The sequence below is a fragment of the Saccostrea echinata genome, unplaced genomic scaffold, assembly GCF_033153115.1.
Source record: "Saccostrea echinata isolate AGI-Se365-2 ecotype Australia unplaced genomic scaffold, CSIRO_AGI_Sech_v1 ptg000050l, whole genome shotgun sequence".
Lineage (NCBI taxonomy): Eukaryota > Metazoa > Mollusca > Bivalvia > Ostreida > Ostreidae > Saccostrea > Saccostrea echinata.
Window position 1 is genome coordinate 1089286 of NW_026889799.1, and position 12372 is coordinate 1101657.

At 34.2% G+C, this 12372-nt stretch overlaps 1 protein-coding gene across 1 annotated transcript in view; it reads left to right on the plus strand.

Annotated features, from left to right (window-relative positions):
• The window catches only part of LOC133203369 (protein mono-ADP-ribosyltransferase PARP4-like), an 88697-nt gene that overhangs the window by 55805 nt on the left and 20520 nt on the right, over positions 1-12372 (plus strand). Inside the window, exons 43-47 of the mRNA XM_061339161.1 lie at positions 98-132; positions 3272-3562; positions 5427-5534; positions 8576-9491; positions 9848-10170. Coding sequence (XP_061195145.1) covers positions 98-132; positions 3272-3562; positions 5427-5534; positions 8576-9491; positions 9848-10170 — 1673 coding nt within the window. The remainder of the gene's footprint in view (positions 1-97; positions 133-3271; positions 3563-5426; positions 5535-8575; positions 9492-9847; positions 10171-12372) is intronic.

Genomic DNA, 12372 nt, shown 5'->3' on the forward strand with positions numbered 1-12372 from the left:
TACTATCTATTGCATACTCTGGTCAGCTCTGAATTTTTCTAATGATTATTATAATTGAATTTTAAGGTGTATTTAGTTAACTATTTTTCCCTTTCAGATGAATTGCCAAAGAAAAAAGCACCACCCAGAGAAGTAAGTATTGAATTTTATTATATTTTTTATGAAACAAAATATACCATAAAAGCAATAAATTTGCCTGTGTATTCTATTTAGTGTCTTAGGCGGAATGCATCTGCCACTCAATCAACTACAACGCTCTATCTTGCATATGTGATATTATTCAAATAAGATACATTTTGCAGTAGTTATTTCACCCTTCGTTATATATTTAATTTTTAATCAGTGTCTTATTTATTTCAGTCTTTAGTCCCGTAGGATTTATTATTGTGCCTGTTGCAGAAGATACAAAGCCTTAAATTTATCCGTCTCATTAAGACAATTTAACATATCCTCTGTCTGAAAGAGATTTGTTGGTGTCTGACATGTTATAAAATGCATCCTTTATTCTGGTTTAAGATGTCTGATTCTCAGTTTCTGAAAATTAGGAGTTCTGCAATTGAAAATGCTCACAAAAATCTCTAAATTTTCAAAGTAAGGTGTATTTGCCCACGGTATTTCTTCATCATTAGAATTAGTCGTATCAAATAGACAAAATTATCAAATCTCAAAATTTATTTTCAGGAAACGTGAATAAAAGCACCCGCTATGCATTTTCTAATCGAAAATTGATCAACAAATATATTTTAGGATTTAAAAAAAACTATAGGTATTCAGGCATTTGGAGAAAATTTCATGTTTTTATACTTGCACGGTATTTTAGTTTTATTTACTTTAGTTATATATAATACAAAGTGTAAAAAAAAAACTTACGCTTTCATTGCAAGACATCACAGATCACTTTTAATTTCATATCATGCCAATAAACATTGGCATCTAAGGCTAGATTAAAGAAATTCGATTTCTCTAAATACATAATTATTTTTTTTAGTTTATGGGATACAAATGTCAATTTTTTACAAGTCCGTTTCTAAGACTTCAATGAACCTTGAATCATATTGAGATGCATGAAATAAAAATTGTTGCATGAAAAAAAATTCGATTTCAAGTTTCATTTTGAGCCTTTTTAAATGAAAAACAATTTCATGAGTTATCATTCCTGGCTGAGGGTCGGATATCCTTATACATGTATACACATTTAATCAACACATATTTTTATAATTGCCTGAGGAAAATATATTATAGATAGCCCATATTTTTTGTTTTTCAAGTGGGTATTAAAACCATAATATTATTCTGTTTTAAATGATAGCATTGGAAATGTCTTCTACACTTATTATATATCATTTTTAAAATAAAGTACTTGTTTGAATTCTTCTTCATATATTTTGAATTTCCTTCTACATTTTTTAAATCAATTTATATACTCTCCCATTAATACCACCATAAATGCACAACCCTTAGCAGGACCCTTGCTTAGTTTCTTCTCAATTTTCTAAGTTTGGCTTGTGGAGCTAGAGAGAGAAGCATCCCTTGTTCTATTTTGCAAGTTTAACCATATTCCTATCCTTGTGAACATTTTTATGACCCCGTATCGAAGATTCGGGGATGTATAGTTTTTGCCTTGTCCGTCCGTCTAGCTGTCTGTCTGTCTGTTTGTCCGTAAAAACTTTAACATTGCCCATAACTTTTGATTGGTTGGAGCTTTGGCTTTCATATCTCACATGTGTATTCCTTGTGACAAGACCTTTCTTTGAGTAGCACCGTGTTTGACCTTTTGACCTTGACCTTGGAGTTTGACCTAGTTTTGCAAAATTTTATCCAACTTTAACATTGGCCATAACTTTTGAACAATTGGTGCTAGGGCTTTCTTCCTATATCACATGTGTAATCCTTGTGACAAGTCCTTCCTTTGGATACCAACAACTTTTAGCCTTTGACCTTGACCTTGGAGTTTGACCTACTTTTGAAAAACTTAAACCTTGGTCATAACTGTTGAATGATTGGTGCTTCATGTTTCATATTACACCTGTATATTTCTTGTTAGAAGGCCTTTCCTTAGGCACCATTAATTTCGACCTTGACCTTGATGTTTGACTTGCTTTTGAAATACTTTAACCTTTTCTATATCTATTCAATGGTTGCTACTAGGGCTTTCATATTTCACAGGTATATTCCTCAAGACAAGACCTTACTTTGGGTACCAACATTTTTTTTTATCTTTTGGCCTGTATTTTGACTTGCATTTGAGAAACTTTAACCTTCGCCATAAACTGTCATACGGGGGCATCAGTGTTTCACAAACACATCTTGTTTTGTCATGTTTGATTCAAGACATAGTGAAATAGTCCAAGACAGAACGTCAATGTTTAACCTTAGCTATAAGTTGCCATACGGGGGCATCAGTGTTTCACAAACACATCTTGTTTCGTCTGACACATCTTATGTTTTTACGCTTAGCCTCTCTTTCTCCCTTTCTGTGATTGAAAAACTCATGGAATTATTGTCTTGAGGTTTTATGAAAGTGCGAGAAGTTAAAAATTCAAGGATCTATTTTTCCTGTAAAAAATTAACCTTGGTTAAAACTTTTATATGAGAAAAGATATCGTATTTATAATTTTGTTACAAGAACTTCCTGATTGTTTTCTTATGTTTTTACGCTTAGCCTCTCTTTCTCCCTTTCTGTGATTGAAAAACCCATGGAATTATTGTCTTGAGGTTTTATGAAAGTGCAAGAAGTTAAAAATTCAAGGATCTATTTTTCCTGTAAAAAATTAACCTTGGTTATAACTTTTATATGAGAAAAGATTTCGTATATATAATTTTGTTACAAGAACTTCCTGATTGTTTTCTGACATTTGACCTCATTATATCATGGTTAATTAATGACTTTAATCAGTAAGACCCCAAAAATTAATGAAGGACAATATTTCCGAATTTTCTTATTATTTTTTTTTTTTTTTTTGTCGGAGAGTATTACGAGCTTCTGGGGGATAACCCCTTTAGAGTTACTAAAAAAAACAACAAATTGGCAAATGTATAATTCAGTAAAAAAAAAGAATGTGCATTTGAATCTGTAACAACTGTAAATGAACATTTGAATCTGTAATTGTAGTGAGTATAACAATTGCAATATAACGTCCTTGATTCTTGTTCAAATCAGAGAAATATAGAAACACAGAGTGCAGATTGAAGTTTGCTAAATTAACGTAGATAGGTCAACAAGCGATTTTTGCTTTTATATAACTATGAATAAACAAAATTAAAATTTCAGGAAAAAAGACCACCACCACTTATAAAGAATATAATAACTCACGATTCATCATCTGTTAGTGTATCTGGTATACCACCTCAATCTCTGAGAGCTCCACCACCACCACCGATGATGAGAGGAGGCAAAGGGAGGGACAGAGGGGGAGGGGGAGGAGACCGACAAACTTTATTGCAGTCCATAATTAGAGGACAAGCTTTAAAAAAAATTCCATCTCGGCCTGAAAAGCCCTCTGTAGAAGACCGCCGGGATTTTGTGTTAAAAGCCCTTGAACATGGAGCCAGTATTCAGACTGTTAGTATTTCAGTAATAAATTATTTTATTCCATTAATGTGAATTCTAACAAACATTCAATTCATATTTTAAACAAATGTGAAAGAAAGTATTGTTGACTTGTTGATGCCTTGTCAAAGAAGAGGACAGACAAGAAAAGTTTAAAGCTTAAAATAGGATGGGCCATTAAGAATATCTTCTCAAGAACAACAGCTTCAGAGAAGATACTAGTTGTAACATCCAGTTATGATGTAGATACTTTTTGCTTCAAAATATGAATGAAATGGTAATTAGCATTAACTTATTTCTACTCGTCTGTTCGAACAAATATTTTTAGAAATATATTCTTCCCGGAGAATTTGTAAACATTTTGTTACAGGACTTATTATCGACATAAAGCATAAAACGTTGTGTAAAATAAACATTTTGATCTACCACTTAGATAGATCTGTTTTGGAATTATATTTATATAGTGTTAACACCACATGATAATCACTAGTTTAGACCTAAAATACTGAACTTCCTCGGTTACTAGCTACTCTTGAAGTTCAAATCGAAAATATTTGAGCAAATCCCATACTTTGATCTGATTGACTTAGAGAACTTGGTTTGAAGGTTTTATTTTCAATAGGAATCACATGCAGAGATGATAGGTCAAGGGATATACACTCTTAAACTTTCTTTAGATGCTGGATTTGAATAACATTTTCTGGATGAGATGCTAGGTTTTGGATAAGTTCAGTCCCAAGTAACTGCAAGCCCTATTACATCAAAATTGCATAAATGTTGCATTTTGTGATATACACTAGTCTTGGTTTGTATGTTTTTTTTAATAACGTCCCTCTCGAAAATTTTTCACTGATATGGAAATGTCACCACTTGCCAGTGAAGAGCAACAAACTTTGACCTATACTCGGCACTCAGGGCCATTGATCAGTGCGGAATCTTTTTCGTGCCAGCACCTACTTCGACACGGGACCCACAGTGGGATTTGAGCCTGCGACGTAAGGATCGACTCCTTACTCCGCGACTCTAAAGCAGAGCTCTTACCACTATGCTGAACAGGCGACGATGTACTTTTTTCTACTAGATTATTAGTTTAATGTTGGACTTTGCCTTACTTAAAGAATATTCGTTAATGTGAGCTCTGTAATCTCTGATTACCTATGTTTGTGTAAGCTAATGCACTGAATTATAATTAGAGAGAATTTATCAACTATGTCTATATTTTTTTCCTTGACCTTTCCAAAGACCTTTGACTGTATTATTTATTTTGTATAAAACCCCGTGTTAGAAGAATTATTTAAGATATTTTCATCCAATCTAATACTATTTTACAATCTTTCATGTTGCATAACTAATGAACCCAGATTTAAACATTCATGTCCTTTGGCCAATGTTCTTGCTGAAATATTTTCTTCACAGAAAATTAGTTGGCAAGTGTCCATAATATTTCTATGTCCATTTCAACTGGTAAAGGACGTTAGGACAGACTTAGTATTAATTCCTGCATGTTTGATGAATGCCTTAGAAAAAAGGAAAATTTCTTTCCAGTCATATTTCTGAAAAAAGGGCAAATGATGTTTTATATTGGTAGAATAGATTAATTTTTTTTTCAACTCATGGACCTTATGGATAAGGCCACAATACTCAATAGGTGATCATGAATCTTTGTACTTGATGTGATAGATACGTTTATTAAAACCAAAGCCAATGTGAAAGGGGAAAGCCTAATAATGTAATAAGTTATATGATATTTTGGGGGTAGGAACTTTATTGTAATATGAGTACAGTAGGTTATAAAGGAATTTGTAAATAAGGAATATTAATCATAAACAGACAGGTAGTGGTCAAGACATGTATTACCCTCTTCTTTATTTAACAGGAGGAGGAAGAAGTCGATTGGGATGGCTCTGAAGAGGAAGCGTTTGAAGAGGAAGGGAAAAAGGAAAGAGGTTATGCTGCAGTGTATGGTTCAAGAGAAAAGAAGAAGGTACTTTCTGCAGTTTGTCTGTTGAGTATACCGTATAAAGTAATGTTTGGGATTAAGTACATGTAATCCAATGCTTTTGTCTAATCTGCTGCAGGAAAGTCATTGTTGAGTGTGTTCGAAGTCCCATTTCATAAAATTTACTATGTGTCATACTTTCAAATGGTACATTTTAGTTTGTTAACGTTGTTTACTGTCCCTCTTGAGAATTTTTGGAATCATTTGGAGACAACACCACCTGCCGGTGGAAGGCTGCGAATTTATATCTACACTCGGCACTCGGGGCCATTGAGCAGTGTGGGATCCTTTTCGAGACAACATCTACTGCGACATTGGACCTCGGTTTATACGCTCTCATCTGAAAGACCGGTCTCCATGTCCTACAGTGGGATTCGAACCCGCGAAGTAAAGATCAGTTAATCTGCGATTCTTGAGCAGATGCTCTAACCACTGTGCCACGCGGGTAACATTTTTGTTACTCAACATAAGGCCAGGACATATAGTATCTTTGATTTCCATTTTCCGTCCTTTCGTCTGATAACTTCATAGTTGCACTGTTCTGATTTAGGAAATCCAGACAGAATAATCAGAGAGCTACAGATTAAAGCACTGTTAAAACCTTTGATTTATGGAGACACTTTGTTACAAACTTTGTATACTACATTCTTGTATTATCTGCGTTCCCCAGTTTAAAACATGATATCCTTAAATTAACAACTATTTTGTGACTAATATTGTTTCTGAATTGATCTTCCAAGAGTTCTTTTCAAGTTAACAATTTATTTAAATTTCATCTACATATTCGTGAAAGATACTCAACTTTTAGTATAAGTTTCTAAATTTGACCTTGATTCCACATCATTGTTTGTGTTTAGCTCAGTGTAAAACTAGGATATTTTAATAAAATGTCAAATGCTGAAACATTTTGGTGGGAATTTTTCTGTTCTGTACTATATACATGTGCATCTTCAAGAACCTGTTTAAAATATTTTCTTCAAATTTAACACAAAAAACAAATCAAATTCAAGTGTTTTTCGACTGTGTCATAGTTGTCTTACCTTAACGTAGAACCTACATGTACGTCGTATGGCGTCATAGTTAAGTGAATGAATGCAAGACTGTCTCAGCTAATGAAAATACACAACTGTGATAAGTGAATGATATGCAACTACCGGTAGTTTGAAGGGATGCAAAGTTGCTAAGATATCTTCTGTTGTCGACTGTTAAATAGTATAATATCTTGATAATATATCGTCTGAGTCTTAAATCTATTAAAGATTGTGTTAAATGTTTGTAATGTCTATTATGAAATGAAATGTATTCATTTTCATAATTTATTTCTTAATTACTCATTTGGATTTTGAGTGGTTTGTGTATAATAATAACAATTCGCTAAATATTAATTTTTAAAATAGAAATTTCATTTTTTGTTAAATATTTATATTGTAAATCTGAAAGCAACACCAAAACATTGATTTAATATAAAATCTTGTGTTAGTGCAAAAAGGTGAACATGACTAGTATTGATTTAAAAAAAACTCTCTCATTATGTTGCAGGGAAAGGTATATATTTTAATCATTTTTCGTATTCATTTGGGTATGTTCTTCATCATATTAAGGATTGAAAACACTGTCACAAAACTTTTGGTAAATATTTACAAAGTTAGGGTTATTGATGGACTAAAAAATCTTTTAAAAATATTGAGCACATTTGCGTATATTTATTGAAATGTGGATTTAATCTTTTGTATCAATTGAAGAAAAAGGAATTTAATATTTAGTAATATTTCTAAGTATTCTTCAGTTAATGAAGTCTATATAAAAAAAGGACTTCGAAGAAGTATTTTTGTGATTTCCTATATTTTCCTTATGACCGTTTACCCCTAAAAATATCTGAAAATTATAGTTGCAGTGTATAATAACTACACTTAATAACAGGGAAACATGCCATGTATTTTTAATTGATGAATTACCAAGTGCTAATTACTCATTTTGAAAAGTTTGAAAATCCTATGACGAAGACTTTTCCGACATAGGTTCTACCTTAATTTTAGATGTACGTTTTACTTCTCTAATAAAAATTTGCTTTTATCACACTGTAGAAAAACTGTTGATAATATATTCATCAAGCTCATAACACTTATACAAAGTGGCGAGTGTGATTAAATTCTTTCATAATTGTCTTACATTTTTTCTTTTGTATGATTATGCCCTAGAGTCATTTAATTGTGCCGTAAATTCTTGTTTTGACACTACATATGGACTTCATTTTAATTATTAAAACTTAATGATATGATTGATTGATTGTAAGTTGCCTTACGTCCCATTCAGGGATTTATCACTCATATAGAGACGTCACCATGTACCGGTGAAGGGCTCCAAATTTAGACCTTTTCTCGGCACTCATGGCCATAGAGCAGTGAGGGATCTTTATCGTGCCAACACCTGTCGTGCCACTTCAAAGTGCCGACGCATGGCGAAGGACAGTAGTTTCCTATTTTTTTTATTGACTTTTTTATCAACTTAGGTCAGTCGAGATTCGATCTCACGATCTTTTGATTACGGAGCGAGTGCTCTACCGACTGAACCGCCGTGACGGTGATTTAATGATATGAATACAAGGTTGAGATCGATTTGGACGTTATAGAATGATTATTATAACAAAAAATACAAAAGACACACTGGTCAAAGTCAGAAATAAGCGTTGGCAAATTAGCTGAAAGGTAGCATAATCTTGTTGTTAGCTTGCTGATTTGATATGGAAAAAGCATATTTGTTTTTCCTTCACATAAATGGAAAAAGGACAGAATTTAGATTATCAGGAAGAGCAAAGGTATCAAAAACTATATCAAGAAAGAGTAATATATATACCAATATAGATTAAACCAGAGTAATGCCCTTATGATATTTTAGATAAAAGATTAAATTATAACAAAATATATATATATATATATTTCTGAAAACTACGAAAAGTGGTTAACATTTCTCCTATGTTTAAACAATATTTAGCCTTTTCTTTGAAAATGAATGGGTTTTTTTTGTAGAGTGTGATGGAAAAACGACAAATGAAAGATGAAAGTACTCCTGCACCACCACCACCCCCACTGATAACTAACGAAGACACATTTTTTGGAGCCCAATCACAACCACAGAGTGGGAAAGGCTTTGGGTCATTTCCACCAGCATATGGGGCCCCAGCTCCACAATCAGCACCATCAGCCAGCAGTCTGTTTGGAAGTATGCAAGGTTTTGGCCCTCCTCCTCCCTTTGGGGCACTTACTTCATCTAGTGTAAACATTGCATATCAATCCTCATCAGTTTCCGGAAAAAGTGGATCTTCTGGGTTTAGTTTTGGACAACCATTTGGGGCACCTACACAACATATGTCTTCTAACAATGTGTTTGGAGGTCCAGTCACTAAACTCCAAGTGCCCCAACAACAACAGTTGTTTGGAGTATCCTCAGCTTTCGGAGGTGGACCACAACCAGTTCCTGAAATGTCCCTACAACCCATGGGGGCAGCTCCTTTTGGAGGACTTCAACAACCATTATCAAAGAAAACACATGGATTTGCTGTTCCTGAACCACCCCCTTCATCCCGTACTCCAATATTGCGGCCATCAAAATTTGGGGCAGGTCTGCCTCCCCAACCACCCCCTATGGCAGCACCACCTGGAAGAGCTCCATCACCATCCCTTCCACCTCTTCCCCAGATGTATATGGCAGCACAACCTGAAGGGGTTCCACCTCCTCTACTTCCACCTCGGAACACAATTGAAGCACCCCCAAAACCTGATTTAGCTTTTCACAGATTTCGTATGTTCTCAGGAAAGGAAAGCATACATCAACCTTCTCAAGCTCTAGAAAAACCAGTGACTGTAACTCAGCATTCACCTCCAGCTCAAACAACAAAAACACCTGCATTTTCCAGTAATGCCAAGCAGGTGTCATGGAGGAGAAGTAAGTTTTAAAACAATTTATATCCTTTCATTTTATATCGATCAGACACTAGTGAAACATACTAATTATTTAAAGAAAATACATAACAAAAATTGAATTTTTACTTTTTTCTGAATTTTATGATACCATAAATATCCAATTATTATAATATAATGAGTTAAATTTATATTCTAGAAACATTCAAACTAGTCACACACGTGTAATATGTCTAAGTTTTTGTTGTAAGATTATTTGAGCTATTGAAATTCTTGCTTTTTTTCGATTTTTTTTTAATGAAAAGTTCCTTGAAGTCGTTACATTCCTTGTTGACAAGAAAATAAAATCATTTAATTTTGGTACTTACAACATTTCAATAGCTATGGGGATGAAATTGAACCAAGACAAAGGAATCGACCAAAAAGGAATGGAAGATATAGTATTGCTAGATTCTCCACAAGAAAAACTACGTCAGAGTTTTTTAAAAGGATCTCCCGAGAGAAAACAACAGGAAATGGGAGACGAAATATCTGACAAAACCATGAAAAAAGTAAAACCAAGATGCTTTGGTCGTAGACTAAAAAAGAAGCTGACAAGAGAGGATATTTCTCTAGCAAAGGAAGTCGAGCCACTACTGGTAGAATCTCAACAAGAAATACAGCATCTGAGTTTTACAGAAAGGTCTCCCGAGAGAATGGAAATGGTGAGATATCTTTGCCAGAATTAATCTTGAAATTGATTGTTATCTACAGATCATTGTGGTGTTAAAGTTGTCGTTTTTTAACAAACATGTCATGATGTGTGAAGTGCTTCACCGTCCCTTTCAGTTCCCATAAGTTTTTTTTCCAAATCCTTTGGATTTAGTGTCGAGCAAAGAGGTTATTTAAGTCACCTTTTGTTGGGAGTAGTCATCAATTAATTCACATTTGCTTAAAATAAATTAATAGATGGAAAGTGAATATTACATTTAAATGTATACTGTAGAAACACAGATTTTTGTGGGGATAAAATTTCTTTGTTTAGTCTCCCAAGAAGGTGGGCATTAAATTTCATTGTTTCGAGAGTAACCCTATTCTATATATATATACGAGGGTTGTTCGTATGCCAATCTTCGTTATACTATCTTCAAGTAATTTAAAATGAGCACATCGTATGTAAAAATATTTGTTTTTTAAGTGTAAAGTTTCATTCCATGTGATTAAGTAGAATTCATGATATTTAATTTTAAAATCAACAAGCTTTGTAACCACGGAGCAAGCTCAATAACACCGGAACGTCAAAAACATACCAACATGAGGTTCTCAAAAAAAACTATCACCATATATTTCACACAGTATTGCTCAATACCAGTGCACTCATTAAAAACGTTTCTCTATCACTTTAAATCTATTTTTCTTACAATTGTTCCAGTAGCATCATTTTGTTTGTTAATGTTACATTTTTAGCTCACCTGAGCCGAAGACTCAAGGGAGCTTTTCTGATCGTTTTTTGTCCGGCGTCCGTCTGTCTGTAAACTTTTAACATTTTCGACTTCTTCTGAAGAACCACTGGGCCAATTTCAACCAAACTTGCCACAAAGTATCCTTGGGTGAAGGGAATTCAAGTTTGTTCAAATGAAGGGCAACGCCCTCTTTCAAGGGGAGATAATAAAGAATTAATGAAAAATTAATAGCATCTTTTAAAAATCTTCTTCTCAAGAACCACAGGGCCAGGAAAGATGAAACTCCAGTGAAAGCATCCTCGGGTAGTGTAGATTCAAGTTCGTTCAATCATGTCCTCCGGGGGTAGGGCGGGGCCACAATGGAGGATCAAAGTTTTATATGGAAATATATAGGAAAAAAACTTTAAAAATCTTCTCAAGAACAGCAAAGCCATGATGAGTCATATTTATATGGAAGCATCTTCAGGTAGTGTAGATTCAAGCTTGTTCAAATCATGACCCCCGGGGGTAGAGCGGTGCGACAATGGAGGATCAAAGTTTTACTTAGAAATATAAAGGAAAAACCTTTAAGAATCTTTTTTCGCAAGAACAGCAAAGCCATGATGAGTCATATTTATATGGAAGCATCCTCAGGTAGTGTAAATTCAAGTTTGTTCAAATCATGACCCCGGGGGTAGGGTGGGGCCACAATGGCTGATCAAAGTTTTACATAGAAATATATAGGGAAAATCTTTAAAAGTCTTCTTCTCAAGAACAGCAAAGCCATGATGAGTCATATTTATGTGGAAGCATCCTCAGGTAGTGAAGATTCAAATTTATTCAAATCGTGACCCCAGGGTAGGGTGGGGCCACTATGGAGGATCAAAGTTTTACATAGAAATATATAGGAAAAATTTTAAAAATCTTCTCAGGAATAGCAAAGCCCTGATTGAGCATATTTATGTGGAAGCATCCTCAGGTAGTGTAGATTCTATTTTTGTTCAAATCATGACCCCCGGGGGTAGGGCGGGGCCACAATGGAGGATCAAAATTTTAAATAGAAGTATATAGGAAAATATCTACTTCTGAAGAACTGCAAAGCCATGATTAGTCATTTTGATATGGAAGCATCCTCAGGTAGTGTAGATTCAAGTTTGTTCAAATGATGACCCCTGGGATAGGGAGGAGCCACAATGGGGGATCAAATGTTTACAAAGGAATATATGAGAAAATTTTTTAAAATCTTCTAAAGTACAACAAAGCCATTTGTTATATTGACATTAGCATTATCAGGTAATTTAAAATTCAAGACACCCCCCCTCCAATAATCCTTTCAATACTGAACTGACTTGTGCTTTTGCCTAACCAATGTGCTCAAGTGAGCGATGTGGCCCATGGGCCTCTTGTAAGCTCTTGTGAGCCAAAGGCTCAAAGAGCTAATGCTATGGCCATTTGCGTGGTGTGCATAAACTTTTTAGAATATTG